The 20,428-nt window shown below is 37.0% G+C and overlaps 1 protein-coding gene across 5 annotated transcripts in view; it reads right to left on the minus strand.

Moving 5' to 3' along the window:
- The window catches only part of CHID1 (chitinase domain containing 1), a 105,839-nt gene that overhangs the window by 67,846 nt on the left and 17,565 nt on the right, over window positions 1-20,428 (minus strand). For all 5 annotated transcript variants that reach the window (XM_032188472.1, XM_032188474.1, XM_032188473.1 and 2 more), the window contains exon 8: window positions 14,049-14,141. In XM_032188472.1, coding sequence (XP_032044363.1) covers window positions 14,049-14,141 — 93 coding nt within the window. The remainder of the gene's footprint in view (window positions 1-14,048; window positions 14,142-20,428) is intronic.

Below are 20,428 nucleotides of genomic sequence, written 5' to 3' on the forward strand. Positions count from 1 at the left end.
AAATTAACCTGTGTTAAAAACAGACATATCTGAATATCAATGAAGAAAATGTTCCTTTTGATACTTATTGTATTTACTGTTTCCATTTTGGGGAAGATAAACTGCTGTCCTTTAATGCCATTCCTGTTATGTTGCTTTATCCTCTTCAGAGGAGTCATTTACGCAATAAATGAAAATTAATTGTGTCACCATTTGGTTCTCCTAATTTCCAAACTATTCCAGTGCTTGATTGCCAGGGCTCAATGCCCAGGCAAGACAGGCTCAATAGCATAACATCATGCAAAACAAGCTTGTACCCTGGAGCATATGAACCTAATTTAAAAAAATTCTAACACACCAAATGTAGGCTTAATTCCTCCTTGCAAAGATTAAAAAGCTCATCTTTTTTCTCTATCCACCCCCCCTCCTTTTTTTTTTTTTTTTTTTGGAAAGTTGTCCAACATCACCCTGAAATTTCTGCAGTCATTGCTCTGTAGCAGCTGGCTTAGAACTGAGAGAGCCACAAACACCAGACACAGTGAGGAATATATTCCACTTCTCTTCAACCCATCATTAGTTGACCTACAGATTATTTTAACGATTCTCTCTAGTGGAATTCAAAAGCTGATGAGTGCACCTGCTTCAACACACAGGAGCACAGTCAGACCTTGGCTGTATTAATTTATATAGTGAGGCACAGTCTTTTAAAAGCCATTTACTTCTAAGAATATATTCGTTCCTCTCAAGTCCCTTCTGAATCCATACAGAACGCATTGAACTTTCATGGCTGCAGTCAGAGCCATGTGTCCTGAGCTGAAAACCCAACGAACAGCAGCAAAACCAGGCAAGTCACTGGCAAAAGAAACACAGGTAGCATTTATAGCCATTAACAAGCATCCAGATTTACTGTGGCTAGCAGAACCCAGTTTATAAAGAGAAGCGACTGGCAGATCTATTCTATAAGCCTTATACAGCAACGAAACAAAATCCACGAGCCCAATCGCGGCGGGACCAAGTATGATTCAATAGTATTACTGTAATTTTGAAGGAGGTTATTAAACTTTTCCAGTAACAGTTACTCAGAAGTAGTTAGCAGTCATCTCATACCCAGTTTCCTGCTCTCCTCAATATAAACTCATATTTCAAGCTCTATCCTGTGATCCAAGTCACACATTTTTATAAGTTCTCTAACACCCAGTAAGAAACTATTACGCCAGTCAGCTAGCCTAGACAACCCACTTAAGAGTTATTTCTATGCCTTCTCCAGTGCTGAATTTTATGAACAGAGCCTAATTTCAAAGTCTTGGTTCATAAATGTACCCTCCATATTTCTGACAGTGTCACTTCTTAGGATACTCACAGGAAGATTAACGACTACAGGAAAGATGAAGGACAGTGTGTTATTACCTACTAGGCACAACAAATAGGAAACTGCATAGTTATAAAGAGCTCTCAAATTTTCCTTCCCATGTCCTGTTTTGTGTTTATTACTTGCCCAAAGAGATTGTCTTCAAGCATCAATTTCCTTTATTAACATACAACAGGTCTGGGAGAACATACCTGGTGTATATGCTGGCTAACTATACAGTGACCATTTTGGGAATCACCTGCTTTTATGTGACTTCGCATCAAACTGGAAGGAAAAGTAAAAAACATAACATGTAGAAAGATTAGAAAAGCTCAAGAGCCTTATTGATTCCAACAAAATTAGATCACTACAGCCAGGTGTGCCACAAACACTTTAACCTTTCACAACATTAACTATAGGTATTGGTAAAAACACCAGAATCCTACTTAATAAACTCTACTCAACAATATTGTTTTTCTAACATGCTGTTATTTGAAATAACTGGTTTATTTAAAACTCCACCCCAATCTAGAAAGGGGTTTTCTGCTGTTTTGATCCCTGATATTGTTTACTTATCAAAATTTCAAGAATTTACATTCTGACCCACAGTCCTGCCTGTGAATGGTGTTAAAACTAAGTGTCTGTTCTTATTTCACTCCAGAACAAAGATATCTTAGAAGCTGTTCATAAACTGAACTGCATTTGTTTACCATAGATTATCATATGATAAACAATGGGGTAATTTTATGCTACATCAGACTTACTACTTGCTAGCAATGCTTGTAAGGAAAAAAGTGCATGTACTGGAATAGTGAACCCACCAACACATCTCTCGGTATACACAAAGTCATGGCAAGCAACTAACTGAATCTTCAGCAACTTTTAAAGATGATACTTTTGGTGAAACTAAATTCTTTCAATAATTAGAAGTGCCCATCCGTAATCAACTTTTAAGAGACTAAAATACCTATTTGCCTTTATCACACCAGGCAAAACACTGGTTCATTGGGACATCCACTGAGCTGGGCAACTACAAGGGCAACATACCATTTTCTATCATGTACCCTTTCCTTTTCCAGCACAGCATGCACGTAGCTTGTAGGAAAGTAGAAAAGTAGCACAAAGTAAAGAAAGGAACAAGTTCTCCGTCGTTGCTGACAACCTTTCAAAGATGCAGGGTAGCACAACTATGCTGATTTCCACTGCTACCTGAAAAATTCTGAATAGCAGTAATGACGATTGAATACCTTCTGGTAATTTTGGTATAGCAGCTTTGGAAAGAAAATGCTGAAGCTCTTTAAGGTACCTCTGTAATGCGCTTTTTTTTTTTTTTGGTGATGTTTATATTTTATTTTATTAAACAAACAATAAAGAATTAACTGAGTGGCTAAAATCTTTATTTTACACAAGTGGAAGTTTAGAGGTGGAAAATACTGACACCGTGTACTTAAAGAAGCTTTGACTAACAAAGAGAGAGACTATAGGTTCTTCTACTCTTACATATTCAAATATGAACATCCAAAGTTAGGGATGCTTGCTGTATTTTGAATGAGGAGCACACATTATGTTCAAATATTTGAAGATAGAAGAGAGGTTCAGGTTCCTGTGGCTTTCAAATGAAAGCAGCTGCACTACTGCTGTGCATCTCATGAAGCCAATAAAGACAAACAATTTGATATGGATTATTGCCAAGACTGAAGCAGCTTTACTGTGTTCTTCCAAAGCCTAGACTATAAAAAAGTGGAAAAATGAAAAGCATGCTTAACTACAGATTCAGCTTGCACATGTTTCACTTGCCAAGTACGAAGCTATGAGCAAGATTGTTGCACAGTACAGAAGTGTGTGCAAGCTCTTTAAACAGGTACTAAAACAGCATTATAGACAGTAGACCGAAGAACCTGAATATTTTGGCACAAATTGGAAATCCTAGTTTCCAGCCACCTCTGGTTCTGGCTGCTTAAGTGACTTCTTCAATTCAATTGTCTGGCCTTCAGTTAAAGCTCTGGAACACGTGTACTGTTGAGCATTTTCTTCCTGTATTTTTTTGAGCATTTTCTTCAGAGATTGTACCAAGTTCAGCACAGCAAAGGTAGCAATAATTTGAAATTGAGCAACAACATTTTGAAAAGAAATCATCTCAAGATGCAGGTAGCTCTCCCTCCCCCAAATCCATTGTTACACACCTCTGCTTACAACCATAAATACAGAACAATTCAAAGACTCCCCGTTATCTAAAGGTGGATTTTGATCCATAAAACTTGCAGTGAGGTCTAAGTGACACCTGATTACACAGCTGAAAACAAACATTCACTTATTCTGAACAGTCAGACAACTAGTGCCCTAAAGGAAGACACTCTGCTGCATAAACATCACCACATAAACACGAGAGAAGCTAGATAAAACTTCAGCTTCTCCAGAAAGGTTCTTTCTTTACTTCCCACTCCATCAGAAGAACCATTTTAACATCTTATTTTTCTGGAAATAGAATTTCTTCCTTCCTGAAGGTTCAGTGAACTGTAACCTTTTCCATCCTCATACAGTTCTGGGAGAATTTCAAATAAGCGTCTTTAGGAAAAGATGAAATACTTGCCCTAATTACTATTTAACTTGGAATAATCATGCTAAACAGCATGAAACTGAATAGGATGGTAATCTGTATTAGCTGCCTTCCACGCCCATTCACCCAGAATGTCCGAAAAGATGCTTAGACTAATTCCATATATGAATAACTCATGAATAACTCACCATCACAAACCATATTTTTCAGTGCATGAGGACTGCTGTTCCAAAGTTACCAGAGACAGCTAGTTTTTCCACGTCAAAATATAGGAATTTATAACCAGTCCACCTGCCCTCCTCTATCACTATTAAAAAAAGAATCAGAACTGGTATAGAACATTCCTCCTGACCTTTTTCAGGAATGTCAGACTTGTTCCTGTAACAACTACAATGAAGATTACCAAAAAAATACTACAGAATATTTGAACATAAAAACATTCCTATTTGATGCCTTAAAAAAAAAAAACACAGCACTTTAAGGCAGAAAAGAGGAAAATTGCTGAATCACATTAAAGCACTATCAAGGTTTTATAATCTTTCTAGTCTAAAAACAGTAATAAAGTAATGGCTTGAGATACTTTCTTTTTTTTTTTTTTTTCCTCAAAGCCTCTAGTATCATAATGCATATGTAAAACAAAAATACCCTCTGCAAGCAGCTTCCAATTGCTTTTAAAAACATAGTGTGAAGAAGACATAGCCTCAGTGTAATCCAAATCTGTTATCAGATTTTAAGACTTCAGACTGCTTGAAAAAGTACTTTGATTTCCAGCTTCTTCCAGTCAAAAGAGATCAACCACAGTAAGAGGCAGCAGTTAAAAATGATGGTGGGGACAGAATTGCACTTAGCTGAGAATGGATGGGAAGCAGAAAAACACTGAGATACTGTGCTTCACATACAGATGTGGCAAACTGCTCAGAACAGGGAGAAAACAGCCACAGTATCTGCTACAGAATGCTTTGTCAAAGGCATGTTTTGTCAATTTTAGACAAGTCATGAAGACTCACATCAGGCTATAAATTTAACAGTATGCGCCTCTTCAGCACTTTAGACATTATTTTGGAAATGTTTGTCTGGTATTTTAAATCACTGAGACTAACAGCAAGCCTACAAGTCTCAATCTAAGAACAGAATGCCAAAACCTGACTTCCATGTCTTCGGCTCCCTCCATTCCTTTTCTGTGACCCTTTTCCAAACATAACCAAAACAAACAAACAACAAAACAAAACAAACTATCTAGATTTCTGATTTACCTGAAACTTTAGTAGGAAGTTTTAAAAGACAAAGAAGTCTTCAAAAGTACATACCAAAATTTTCCTAGGTGTTTCTACAGCACTTTGCCATACAATGTTATTATTTTTCTAGTATTCAGCTTAAGACTTCTTTATCAAACTAAGAGCATTTTTAATCCTTTCTTCCATGCTGACAGAAAGACCTATTTATCAGTCACTTAAACAACCCCTGTTGACATACTTGAAGACTTACGTCTCCTGACACTTTTTGCTCTTTTTAATATATGAAACACAGTCCTTCAAATTTTTGTCATAGGAGGCATTACCTATTTTCAGCTGTTTTTCTTACTTTTCTCTATGCACTCCCATTTTTCCAAATCTTCCTATAGATATTACCTCACACAGTCTGCCATGAGACCTCCCAGCACTGAGAAGTGCAGACTAATTACTTTTTGGCACCCTGAAAGCTCAATGCCAACCATATCTCAATATCAAAAATGTTGCGAGTTGCTTTCCCCACAAACAGCAGCGTAGACTCAGCATTTTGAAATTCTGATCCTCTTCCAATTCAATTCCAATTTCTGTTTCTGAAATAACCTCAAGATCTGATCATATTCCATTAATTTTTTTCTGCGTTGTTGTTTGTTTATATATTTTTTTAAAACAATCTTGTACATTCTACAAAGTTAAGCCAAATCTACCTGCCACACCATCTTAGGAAAATGTTTTAGGTGACTTTCACATGACATACACTTCCCTAACACTTCTTTGGCCCAGATTTTACAGAAGTCCAGCAACCTGGATAAGTAGCCACAAGACCAGCAAAGACTGATTTTATACTGCATGTACAACAGGTCCAATATATCCAGGAAGTACTAGGTTTGTAAGGCATAAGCTACACAAGTGATCCGTGCAGTCCTAAGTGTTCTGTTCTATAGCACACGGACACATTTCTGCCAGGAAAATCTAAGGACCACACCTTGAAATAATTTCAACGTATTATTCGAATCTAGTGTTTGGGGAACCCTATGTTAAGGAAGACATAGGAAATTTAGTAGAGTCCAGAAAAGAATGATCCACGTCTAGAAATCTGACTCAGTAAAACGTTAAACAGACTTCAGCTTATTTAGTGCATGCAAGATCTGCTCGTGGGTCCCCTCTGAAATGTCATCACAGCCTGACAGTCACACATCTGCAGAGCAGACTCTTTTAAGAAAGCTGGGCACTTAATGTCAAATTCATACTGAGATCCTTTGCCTAAGAGATGAGGAAACACACCTTATATGCACTAATGCTTCTCAGTTCTTCTGAGAGACGTGAAACTGTGAGGTTAATTGTACCCGTTATCATAGACGAACACGCTTGGTTTTAATTTAAATATTACTTTGACAGACACTATCAGAAACTGGCCAGGAGATAATTCATTCTTGCTAGACCACATGCAATTTACCTGTAGTAGCATTTTTGAGAATTTCATAAGGGCAGCGATAGCCTCAAGATCTTGTTCACAACGTGCTACGTTCTTGCCAATAACCCAAATACCATGTCCTGTAAGGACATACTGCTCAATTACCTCTGGTCTGTACTAGTAAGCATTTTACTATGACACGGGTAAGAACAACAGCTATTTTGTATGCTATTACTTAAACCAAGGATCGGGGTCTCATATACTTCAAGCATTATCATGCTAGATTTTGTAAAATTAATGAAGCATAAAGCTGCCTTGTGTTACTTGAAGTTTCTTAACAACTGAATCAATCCATTTTTAAAATTGAATTCCATGTATCAATCATGATTAAAGTGCATACCAAACTCCAAAAGCAAACAAAAGCAGCAATCACTATTCTAACAGGCTTTTTACCTGTAATGGCAAACTCTCTTCGAAGAGAAAGAAACACTCATAACGGTATGTTATCGTTTAAGGTATTTCATGTGTTTACATCAGATTTTACTCCTTCTGACTTACAATTCCTTAGAACTTTAAGAGAGAAAGAATCATCTGCTATTCTTGGAGCAGCTACTGCCCTATAACCTAAAGACAGGTATTGAAAAAGGATATCAATCATGTAGGCCATAAGTTGCTTGTTACATATCCTAAGCATCAATATGCAAGTAAAAAGCAGTGTTATATTATGAAGTTAGTGATGCAACCAATGCCATTTTTTTATTGCTACTTTGTACAAAGGATTCTACTTCAGGGGAAAATAAAATTCCGAGAAAAGAGATCACTAACAACCCATCTGTAAATATGGAGTTACTTAACACAGTGTTTAGTCTAAATAACATTTTTTTAATGACTTAGTGCCTTCAAACCTGATCCTCAACTGTTATGCCATGTGGAATGTCTGTAATAAACTATAAATGCCAGAAATGCACCCAGTTAAGGTACAACCAAGTTCCATTTGCCTTTTTAACAGCAAATTTAACAGAAGTTGATACCTACATCTATGCGCTTTTTAAAGGCTGACTCCTAATTTAAACAAAACAACAAAAAACAACACCATAACAAACACAAAGCAAAAAAGTAAACAGAAAAGACTAGTACCACTACCAAACCAGAACAGAGCATAAAAGTAGTTTACTCCAGCACAGCTACTCCATTTGAAAAGAGGCTTGTGATACAAGTAATAAAAACATCCACATCCAGCTTTTGCCACTGTAGTTTCTGCATTAAAATCACTGAATTGACTCCTTCGCTAGAAAAACAATATATAGTATGTATATATATATGTGTATATATATATGTGTGTGTGTGTGTGTATGTATTTTTATATATATATATATATATATATATATATATATATATATATATATATATATATATATATAAACAAACACATTTAGAACCACATATTTAAGCCAAGAATTTTACCAAGCACAGGATTAGTCAGCACAAAGAGAGCTACCCAACATCACCAGTTATTTGGTGACCAACAAGCAGAACATGCCTGGCCACCCACTGCTGTTTTAGATCCGGTACTCACAGAGTTTCTACATGCATCTGCATCCATGCATGCTCAAAGCAATAACACTGTCTAACATTTTGAGGCAATCTGTTGAAAGACAGGCTGGAAGCCTTCAGCAAACCATCTGCACTAGCAACCATTTACATAACACAACAGCCCTAGCACCTCTTCTCAGACACGCACAACCACAAGTCTCCCATCCCAAAGGAGAGTCACTGCATAACACGCACACACTTCAGATGACAGCTTTGTCTCCTACTGTTTCTCCCTTGCAGTCCCTTATGTCTGTGGGAAAATCATACAGTTCCTGGACATCAGGTGGATGGAAGTGCTAACTATCTTATTTCATGTTTGCCAGCAAGGTAGCTCCACATGCATTCTCTGGGACAGCAAAGCTTGCTAGCAAGATTTCTGCCTCCCCATACATTCCCACCTTTTCATTAGGTCAGTGCATCTGTCTCAAGACAACATCATAAACAGATGCATTAAAAATGCTAGAGAGTTATATTCAAGGTCTGCTTCTACCCAGCCTCCCCAGGTGAGGCTTTCCTTTAGCCCAGAACATTTCAAAAGCAAACCAAGAGCCAGAGGCTTTACAGGATCCTTCGGTTATGAAAGCAACCTTCAGCTAGTGGATCTCTTAGTTTAAGTTGTTTGCAAAAGCTACATCTGAAAAGTTAAACAGATGACCCAGCATTTCCTCCCTGCATTATACAAATGATCTCATGTACAGCGATGCATTTTCCAGACTGTTTTTCCTGAAGCAAACCAGTATTTTTAGCTCTTAAAAGTGTCTCTTCTCAGACAGTATGCTGCCAGACTGCTTTGATCTTAATGCATATCAAAGAAGTATAAATTACAAATTCTTAAATAAACTGCTTACATTTAACTATGCTCTCTTTAAATTTTAATCAGGGTAGAACACAAAAGAAACGATGTTTCAGCTGCTAGGATCCCAGCTGGGTAGGGTATTCCATGTCTCCTTTATCAGTCCTTTGCCAGCTGTTGAACTCTAAAATATTATTTGATTCTTGATGATACTTATTTCCATGCCTTTTGCTGTCTTTTTGATTAACAGTCTACAGTGACTCCAACAAATAAAGGATATAAGATGCATTAAAGGACACTTCAATCGTGTGGAAGTATTAAAACCCAAAGTGAGTTTAAAGACACAAAGAAGCTGACACAGGATTTAATACACAATGGAATGTAAGCCTTGTTATCCTATAAATCAAGATTTTCAAGTAGAGCTACAATCCAAAAAGCAAAGCAAGGAAAAAAAAAATCAGGATTCTGTTTGCAGATATCATTAGGTCCAACAGATTTCTAAGCTTTAAAGCATCCATGGATTGTATACATTTTAGGATGTTTCCATAACTGATAGCTGCACTTTCAACTACCTGTTTACCCAGTAAGTTGAAGTGTTTCTTGTAGTTAATGCATTAGGAAGACATAAATGCAAGCCAAAGGTTTATATAACAGTATTAATCTAAAAGAATGTGACTAATTATTCTCCTGAGCAATCAAGGTTTATGATCAAATCCCAGAAACCTTTGGAATGCATAAAGAAACAAATTGTTTTAGAGGAATGAGACTTTTCAATTCTTTCATATGAACTATGGGTTTTATTTCCCAGGGCAAGAAAAGGAGACTACTTTACTACTCCTTTATAGATCAAGGCCATTTAAGGGCAGGCATGTAAAATATATATATATATTTTTAATATATATATATAATATATATTTTATATATATATATATATATATATTTTTATATATATTTTTTTTTTCATGTCAAAAAAATGTACCTCTGACAGACAGCTATTCCCAGCTCCATCTGTAAGAGGGCAGCTCTAAATCTCAAATAACAAAGTTGTTGCAACAGTGAACACCCTATCAGGTCAGTATTCAGGACAGCAGCAGGAGGGGCAAGGGCAATGCAAGGTCCAAACCTGGGTGTGGTGTTACACTTCTAACTAGTGCTCACAGTTACTGTAACAAGGCAAACTGACCAAGACAAAATGTGAATGCAGGGAGCTTACACTAGCTTCAAGTCCTTTATTATGGATTTAAAACATTAGACTGTAGAGACATATGTGACTGCATCTAAATAGAACAGACTTCTGTCCTTCTGGGCACAAGACTGAATCCAGTAGCAGCACTATAAAAATAAACAATAATCTTAAGGTCTGTGCTGTTCTCCACTTGCTTCCTAACACCAGGAGTGGATGCACCTTATTGTAACCATTGTTCACAGCAATTACTTAAGTTTTAACACTGCATGTATTAGCATTTTTAAAAGCATTTGTGTGATGAACTGATTGATAAAGCATTTCAGAAAAATGATTCAAGTGTTCTCCTTTGCTTTATCTGTAACAGACTACAATTAATAGCAACAGAAAATTGCTTTAAAAAAGGAACTTCAGTTGGGATGAAATGTAGATCATAAGACAGCAGCATGAAAGATTAGAATAAATGACAGACATAAAACCTAGTTATTTCTCATTATTTTTGACTCAACTGAAGCAAGAGAATCTCAAAGTATTCTGTTATCACCACTGAACACCCATGTGATGCAAAGTTGTACCACACCACAATTTTCTAAAGAAACCTGCAAAAAAATGAACAGATTGAGTAGCAGTGGCCTGCCAACATTGCAAAGGTTATCTCATGAGGAAGGATCAATTTTCCAGGATTTAGCTTCCACGTCTATATTTCTAAGTTCTGCAGTCATTCCTGTGTGATGCAAAGATTTAATACAAGAGATAACACTTTGGTTTACTTTCAGCCATGCTAGCAATTCTATTTAAAATTTCTGTGGTAGTAATGAATAACATTTTCCCAGTAGCTCTGATTACTTGCAACATGTGTGATGCCTCACCCTGATGAGGAAGTTCTGATCAGAAGCTCCCTTGTTTTTGATATCCCTCAGCATCTTCTGTAAATGCTGCAATTTCTGCCACCTCCCCACAGCTTGAGCCTTCCCTCATTATGCTGTGATGCTTACAAGAGGTTCCAGATTTACATGATGCAATAAAGAGGAGAGGCACCATGTGTAGGACTACAGTCCTGTAAATACTCAACTGACCTAACAGGAGTATGGTCTCAGGACTCATCTTCACCTGAATTGGATTTAACTCTTCACAAGAGTTGAGTGCAACGGTCTACCAAACTGCCTCAGGTTTACAGGCTGTGTATTCTGATATAGGGAGACCATGGAAAACACAGAGTACGGAGAGGAATAAGGAACAAGCCACACTAAGTCTAGAAGAAAAAAAAAACACCAGCAAAAATTGCCAGCCACACATGGAGGCAAAGGGATTTTGCATTAAATTGACTACCTCATTTTAATGGTATAAAACATTTGCACTACGCAATAGAGAAAAATAATAAAGAAAAATCCTCAGATGCTTTTACAGAAAAGAATCTGCAACCAAATTTCATCCAGCTATTGAAGAACAAAATTACAGGTGGGTATTATTCTGGACTTACTAAGTAGGCAGAAAGTATGTATGCTACATTCAGGACTCAATTTGGACAGGGCTACATCACTAACATACAGTTGAGGTGACAACAGAGTGGAGATGCCAACTGCTCTCAACACAGAAGCAGCTTTTTAGTCACCTACATGTTGTCTGAATCTTCTTAGCAGGCAGCATTTAAGCTCTGCACAGATCCTTATAGGCAGAAATGCTTTGTTTCTCCCTCTTGCTACGGGACCTCCCCACAGAACTCTGTGAAAACCTCTCTAGACCATTGCAAAGAAAAGGCCAGTTGCAGAAGATACAAGGCATTTACAAGCTTGCTCGGGCATTCCATTTTCTCAGCCTTTTTGGCACCTTGAAAATGAACGTATTCGGAAAGATTGCAACAGCCTACAAGAAATGTAGAGGCTTATCCATCACCATCCTGAAACTGCTGTTGAACTGCCATAAAGCAGTAGTGACTGTAAGCCAGTAAAACAAAGAAAGAGGATGTTGTAATTTTCTCTCTTGCTGACAAGTTTCACCTAAAAAAATACCTAATAACGGCTTTCCATTTAAGATTGACACGTGTTTCTGAATTTTCATGTGCAGATGCAAAGCTGCTGAACAGCCTGAAGAAAAAAGGAAATTTGGGAAGAAAAAAAAAAAACAACAACAACACAAACTTTCATTGCTTACCATGCTAATATTCTAAATCTTCCCTAGTTATCATTATCAGGAAGTCAACCCCTAGGAAGCCATAGACATTTGCACAGTTACAAGGAGGTGCTATTCCACTAGGTTATATTCAGAGATAAGGAACAAGAGTGATATAGGATCAGTACGTGTCCTACCAGTCACCTTTTCTGCAGTTAGTACAAACCTTTGGAACACACAGAGTTATTTTATGAGGACTGTTCCACACACATAATCCTATACGACAGGTCATGCTTTGTCACTGCTGTCCTGCATGACAGAAGTCCTCACCTTAAAAAAGTAAAAAGCCTATCTTAAACAATTATAGTTACTTGGAGTACCTTACCCAGAGTAAGAGGCCATGCCATATGCTTAACTTCAACATTTGGCCTATCTACAGTGTAACAGGGGCACTCATTGACTTCGAGGGCCAAGGAAAGGGAGATGGGAATACAAAGATTTAGAATCTGACAGTTTATGAGATAAGATAACCCCTGTTAGCACAGCTCTCTGTAAGAGATGATGTATTCCTTGCAGTATATCCTTGTAACACTATTGTGTATCATGAACACTTGTACACAGTAGGACAACAGATAGCTATGCTCACAATGCAAAGATGCCAGGCAGCTTTTCACCTGAAAGGGTACTCAAAGGTGACCAAATGTTACCAGATAGTTCTGCTGGGAGATGGATATTGGCAAAACTCCTGCTATTAAAGCTTTATAGCATTAGCATTGCCCAGACTTCAATTTGAAATGACAGCACTACAGTTCTATTACTCTGCTAATCTTCTGAATCACCCTCCACCGAAATGGCTTCAGTTCTATCTCCTCACTCTTACGTGGGTATAATCACTGATAGTCTCATCCTTCAGTGTTTCACTCGATCAATCTCCTGAAACATAGAAATACTGCAGATCCACTGGCTTTCAGAAAAAGTAGTACAATAGTACTAGAGATATACAGAGTGGAAGAATCACTGTTTTATCATATGTCTCAAAGACAATGTAGAATCTTTTATTAAAAATGCAAAACTATAAAAAAGATCCAAATTCCTTTCACATATACTGAAACTACATTCTCACTTTCCAGTTTTTGTTGGTGGTGGATTTCTTTGTCCCCCAGCAAATATAACTTAGGAAGTAAATATCCGCTATAAATATGGAAAGATAAGAATTCCTTACTGTTATTGAACCAGAAGCAGCTTATCAACTGGCATATATATCAGATTCAAATCACTGCACAAATAAGCAGAATAATTAACAATTCTAAATAGTATCCTCTTACTAAATGCATTTTTGGTACATATGAATTACCAAGTCAAAACAAATAATTTTAGAAAAAACACAGCACATACAGATTGACTTAACAACATACAGATATAATTCCTTCCTGTAGCTCTGCCTTTCTTGCTTCAAGAACAAGCATAATCTATCATTGCTGAAATTGTGCCCAGAGGCTCAGAAAGCTTTTTATATGCTACTTTTATGATATCCTTTTCACTCCTTGGCAACAAGTCATTAAGCTCCACAATTGCTTTGCTCTTCTGCTGGAAGTTCTTACCAGACATTATGGGTTAACACCACAATAGGAGGTCCTTTCACAAGTTATTTTCGTATCAAAAGTTCTAAGTTATACACAATCACATGTAGTTACTAAGACTCCACAGTGCAACATGCATGAAGACATGACTACCTCAAACTATTTTTTTCATTTAAGCAGCATAGCTACAAACAAAGCTTTGATTTTACTGCGTAACAGGCAAGCATTTCTCATCTGGAACCTGCTATTTAAATAGGAATACTCACCCTGCTGCAACTGCAGGAGGGATGACCAGTATGAGTTTTAGTTCTGCTTCATGGAGAGCTTCAGAAAGGTGAACGAGCAAGTGAATCAGCTCCCTGAAATATAAACATAGTGTTAGGGGGACAGACAGAAAACTGGTGCTACTGATTGACAAGAGCAAGTTAACAGATAACAGCAGAAATAATTTAAAAGACGCAGCTGGCAAGAGATCCAAACATGTTTTCTAGTGAATGACCATAGCAGAAGATTAAAGGCAGACTAAAAAGAGTTTACTCTCTTACAGGACTAGGAACGCTGAACTGCTGGAGATAGTTTTATTGTATCCTGTGACCTCCTTACGGCTAACACATTTTGTTGTAACCTAATGATGCATTGTTAGCACATAAAATCAGTGCATCTTATCAGAGCAGGTTACCCCTTGAAGTCATATTCAGTAAAAAGGATTAATCAATAAAAACACTGTTCTGGAACAAGCAACTGTTGAACAGAATCAAGTTGCTACTGTACTACCACACATGAGATCTGAGAATCTGTAAAGATGTTTTCACAGCAAGACATGCAGTGTTCAAGGCATGTCTCTAGAAAGAGGCCTCAAATATCTGTGATTTTTGTTGTTGTTGTTGTTGTTTGTTTTTGTTTTGTTTCTCAATATATTACTGTTTAACTACAAAATGACTTGAAAATGTCATATCTGGAAGAATCATCTCCCATATGCATAATTTAAAGATTTCTCACAAAAGCTATTTTCACATCCTTATTTCAATAGAATAATAAATTCCAAAAGTCTCTTCACAAAAACTGTTTCTAGCCTTCTCAACTTGAAGAGTATGTTAACAGCAGACTGCAGAAATGAGAAAGTTTAATGGTTATTATTTTCACCTTAAGAGAAGTCCAATGTGACCTTCAATTCACACCATAAACATAGCCCTTCTGTGTGTTTTATATCACTTACATCTTCAGAACAATATCAACTTCCCTATTTATCCATCAGCAGAGTAGATCCACAAAGGCAGGCAGCTATCAACAGGAAATTCTAGATCTGTTCAGAGCTATGCTTAAATGTTTAAACTTGAGTAGAAAGCAACTCCACAGCCCACTTCAGCAGGCTGGAAGAGCTGGAGCAGGAAAGTCAGGAAATACACAAGCAAACAAGTTGCTTGCTGTACTTACATGTATCAAACCAGATTAGACCTGAACATTCAAAAACAATTCTGGTACTGCAACATCCCTTCAAGGCAGTATCATCCTAGGAGTATTCTTCTAAAATCATTGATTTTCTGCAAAATTATCCATCATGGTAATTAACGATGTTTGACTTACACAATGTGGACTCTATTCAAATAAAGTAACCAAGTATTTTTATTTTTGCTGAAACACTTCAATACCCACTGAAAACTTCAGAGGAATGCTACAAAAAAAACCACTCTCAAACCCTTGGCAAAACCAAATAAAACAAAAAAGCAATTTTTATTACTTTCCCAATACCATCAACATTTTGTGCTTACAGTCTGCAAGTTGGGTGTGCTGAACAGCTCTTGCCAATGAACCAGGACAGTCACCTATATTTCTCATCCAGGGGGGACACAAAATTACAGGTATCAGCTCTTAGCCCATCTGCAGCACGTACTCCTACCATTCTTATGCTGGGAAAGCAACAGCTTTCCCTCCCATTCCTTACCATATTGCATTTCACATTAAGAGTGTCACTATTCAGACAAATCAATTATGGCAAAGAATCCTTTTCCATGGAAAGCATACAAAATTACAACAGTAACACATTTATCGACTCCAACATACACATCACAGCTCCCACATGACACAGTCCTATCAAAAACTATAATCAGTATTAGAACTAGCTAAGCCTTCTTTAATACTGATTCCTGTCTCACGGCTAAGTGACCTTTTAGCTAATTATGGCCAAAGTAGTACAAATATACCCTTTATAAGATGTCAAAGATGCTACTTGTAAGGTGAATTTGATCAAAGAATCAATTCCTCTAGCATTGAGATTATTCGGCACTCTTCACCAGCAGGATCTCTTCTCTACCTGGGTCCTTGTTAGCTGTAGGAACTCTGAGATCTCTGCACTGTAAAAAGTATCTTCTGACTTTAAATTGTTTAGAGGGTAAAGGGAGAGAAAGAGGGGCAAAATAGGACAAAAATATAACATAGGTGCAACATCAAGGTAACACTTTAGTTTTGGATTTAGAAGCAAGGCTGACACCACAACCCCTGCTGCAGCTTCACATATCTGCCCCAGCTCCTAACACTTTGCTGTACTGATGCAGCATAAGAAAGGCAGCTGGAATTATTTTAAACCAGATGCAAAAGAAAAAAAAGTCAAGTCAATGTTAAATCCAAGGTTCCTCCCTTCCTCTGCAAAGTCAGATGCTCGTGGTTCAGCAGGTCAGCAGAGATAAAAAAAAAAAATATATATATATATATATATATATACACACACACATGCACACACACACACACTCACAAAAGCAGTGATGCACTCACAAAAAGAGTGCACAGAAGTAGTCACACTTTTGAACTGGAAAGGCATGCAGCATAAGCAAGCCTGGCATACAGCAACTCTGCAATTGTAAACAAAGGGCAGAGATTTGAGGCCTGATACAGGGCCAGAGGCATGTTTGGGATTTCTCTTTATTTTGGAGCAAGCAGACAGGACTAACTAAAAGCAAATTCCATCAAAACAGCTTCCACCTCCCATCTTTCCTCCAACAAATCCAAGCAATATTGTTTTGGACAAAGAAAGTTAACTTCAACTAGGAGTAGGTCAGAAAGAAAAGGTATAGTAGGACAGATTCTTAAACAAGAAACCTAGATTAACATCTACCTGCTAACCTGTCAAGCCAGGTCTCTTGGCTCCAAGACCTTTATTAGCAAATCACACTGGATTAATGGTCAGACCTCATTTAGGCTCACTTCTATCTATCAGACGAGATAATTATGTAAATCAAATGTGCACTCTTCCCTCCTGCCTGAAACAGCAGTAGCAGAATGCTCAGTTATCGTGTGCTATAAATTAAAACTTTTCTGGCTCCCAGTAGTGTTTTCCAATGTTCTTACACAACATTTTCCCATATTACCACCAGTAATTTTGAAGGAACTACTGACATTTTAAACATTATAACAAAGTGCAGGGAATTAGGAATAGTATCAGTCTTCTTGAAAAGGCTACATTAAATATTTACTGGAGACTTCAGCATTGTCAAATTTTACTTCAGAGTAGTTACTAAGACATTGGCAGCTTTAAGACCCTCTTAAGCTCATTAAGGTCTACCTCAATCCGACACTGTCAGGCCTTCTATTAGTACTATCATGTGGAAGGTCAGTTTTTAAACATTCATGATTTTGAAGTATCTTGTCCCCTATGAAGTATGAACACCTCCAAATTTTCCTCACCCAAAGTTTGAGAGAAAGGGTTTTTTTGGAATTCACTTTTTCCTAACACTGCTACTCTATTGTATTTGGGACATCCTGTAACAATTTACTTTGATGCATAAAAACAAGCTGTCATTGTATTTGAAAAGCCTCACAGAAGATGCTTAAGACTGTCAGATCCTTCCCTTCAGTTACCTGACCCTTCAGAACCCTGCAACTTTCCAACTTCTGCCACTTTCTTGTGTAAGTCAGTGCTCCCTTAAATTTATGCCTTGTCAAGAAAATTGGACAGAATAAAGCTGTCTGCTTCAAGAAGAAATTGCCCTTTTGTGCCATTTCATTGCCTAGTTAATACCAGGAAACTGGAGTGAATTATGACAAATCTTTGATTAATAGATTAATTTTTTCAGGGACTAACATGAAGGATAGAACTGCCAGAAGAGCTTTTTGCTCCTATATTCCTACCAGCATTCATAAGATGTCTGAAGGTCATCTTCTGCAAGATTTGCAGCACGTGGCGTCAAAAATCATATTTTTCAGACTGATTCTGTGTGATGGCAGTGCCATCTGTCAGCTGATGCCAGACAGAGCAGAATGATGTGTACACTGTGTACACTATGAGATTTTGATGGGCACATTCATGCCTTTTTTTTTTTTTTTTTTTTTAATAACATGACCCAGGTTGGGGGGAATAAAAGAAGCAAAAAAAAATCCACATAACAAATCCACACATGAGATTAGCAAAGGAGACATTGTCCTGTCTGCTTGTTAACTAAATACACTGAGAAAGCAGAAGCTCTCCTGCTATCTCAGTATTTTTGCCATGTGTAATTTTCTAACCTTAATCACCACAGCATGAATAACTGACTTTTTTTCAATAAAATAATAAAGTCGATAAAATAATAAAATCAATAAAGTTTTAGATAAAAAAAGACAATTACATAATTAGGAAGCAGGCTTAAACAGTAAAAGGCAGTAAACTATATTAGAATTAAGATAATGTTTGTATTGGATACCTTAGTTGATTTTGATTTTTGTTCAGAAAGTAATTTCCTATGTGTTAGAATAAAAGATGTAAAGCTGAGTACTTTTTCACTGTGCAGTGATTGTCAGCAAGACAGAAGGGAGCAAAGAGCATTTCCTTGCAGTTAGATGGAGTCTTTTATCTCACAAATTTGACTTTACTTATTTGGGTATCAGTAATTAGGAGCTTCTATTCTCAGAAACCACAGGAAAGAAGGAGGTACGTACAGAGGGCTCTCCAACGTACCTGTACATTTACTGCAACCTGACCTGGTCAGTGTTAGGCCCCTACAGCTTAGGTCCACACGCACAATTCTGCACAATCCAGGTTATTCAGATGGAATAGGTGGTATTTCAGCATTTAAATCTGAGAATCTAATGCCATTTTAGACATCCAAAGGTATACAAAATACACATACACAATTGCTGTTCAAGCCTCCAGGCATCCAGGGCCCTCACATCCTACATGAGCAGCCAGAGACCAGGCTGCTTTGGTAATTTAGCATAAAGCCAGGCAGCTATATCCAGGCACATAATTCTTATTATATATTCTATATATAATAAGAATATTATATTCTATATATAATAAGAATATATAATAAAATTCTATATATATTCTATTATATTCTTATGTTATATAAAATTTACACTCAGTTTAAAAAAAATTAAATGATTATATAAGAGAAAATAGCATGAAGGACTAATATAATTTAAGGCTTCACTTTTCTGAGCATTAAAGAGCAAGAAAAAACAGCAAACCTAACCCCAAATAAGAATGATTACAACATTAAGTTTTTGTTCTTGAAAACAAAAAATGAATTAAGTTGGTTCTGCTTAACAAGATGTTAACGTAAGATACATAGTGAATCTAAGACTACATAATTTCATGTCTTGCTAGATGCCAGCAATATAACTTCCTAGCAACATTTCACTTCTGGAATACTAGCTAGGATAAACAAGAAACTGAAAGCTCTTTTTAGGCAACTACTCATTCCTTGCAAGAGAAATTTCCATTTGTTCCAACGATGCAATGAGAAACAAAAAATCAGGATTTTTTTTCTAGCAAGATGCAAAGTGCTGAAATGGAAGTAGATCAGTTTGCCTCTTCTTAAAAATTCGCAGTGATTACAGGTTCTCAAAGAGGCTGGTGAGAGACCTTATGGACTACAAGAACTTTGCAGAGAACACGCACTGTTACCTAGTTATGCAGAGACACTTACAAAACTTCATAGTCACAAGGCCTTCAGGAAGTTCATTTTTCTAGATTCCTTTGCAGCCTCATCTGTCTCAAGAGATAGTGGTACACTCATGTTTAATAGCAAATACCTCTGCCAAAAAGTATCACGGTACATCGTCTTTAGAGAGCGGATGCTGATGTTACAGCTGAAACACTGCCAAAGGAAAAGTTCTTCCTAACTGTAGATCAAGAACAAAAGTTCCATAAGCAAATCTCACTCTCTAGACACTGTCTGATAAAGAAACCTGTGCTGTAAGTATCCCTGCACCACTAAGGCAGCCCAAAAAATGGCATAATGGGTCTTTTTCATAATGGTACTAAAACCAGAAACCATTTCCATGGCTTTCTCCTCAATGTGGATACATAAAAGGAAGCACTAGAATAATTGAGTGCCATTTTATGATTTATGCATTTAATAGCTAGAACATCCACTTACTCTGGGTTTTTAAAAATGAAACGCATAATGCTCTTAAATTACTTTTTAAAAACATAGATCCCAACACCAATCCAAAAGGAGAATTTCAGAGTTCCAGTTTCCTCTGTCATTTCATAAGGTAAGCTGATAGCTGCAGCTTAACCCCAAATAGTTTTATGCACCTGAGTTGAATCTCCATAACTTGTTGTTGACTGCTTATGCAAGCTTAAGACTATTCTGTGTATTTCAGGGGAAAAAGCACCACGTGATTTTTTATTATTATTATTTTTAAACTAACACACATTCACAGTAAG

This window comes from Aythya fuligula, chromosome 5, assembly GCF_009819795.1.
Source record: "Aythya fuligula isolate bAytFul2 chromosome 5, bAytFul2.pri, whole genome shotgun sequence".
Classification (NCBI taxonomy): domain Eukaryota; kingdom Metazoa; phylum Chordata; class Aves; order Anseriformes; family Anatidae; genus Aythya; species Aythya fuligula.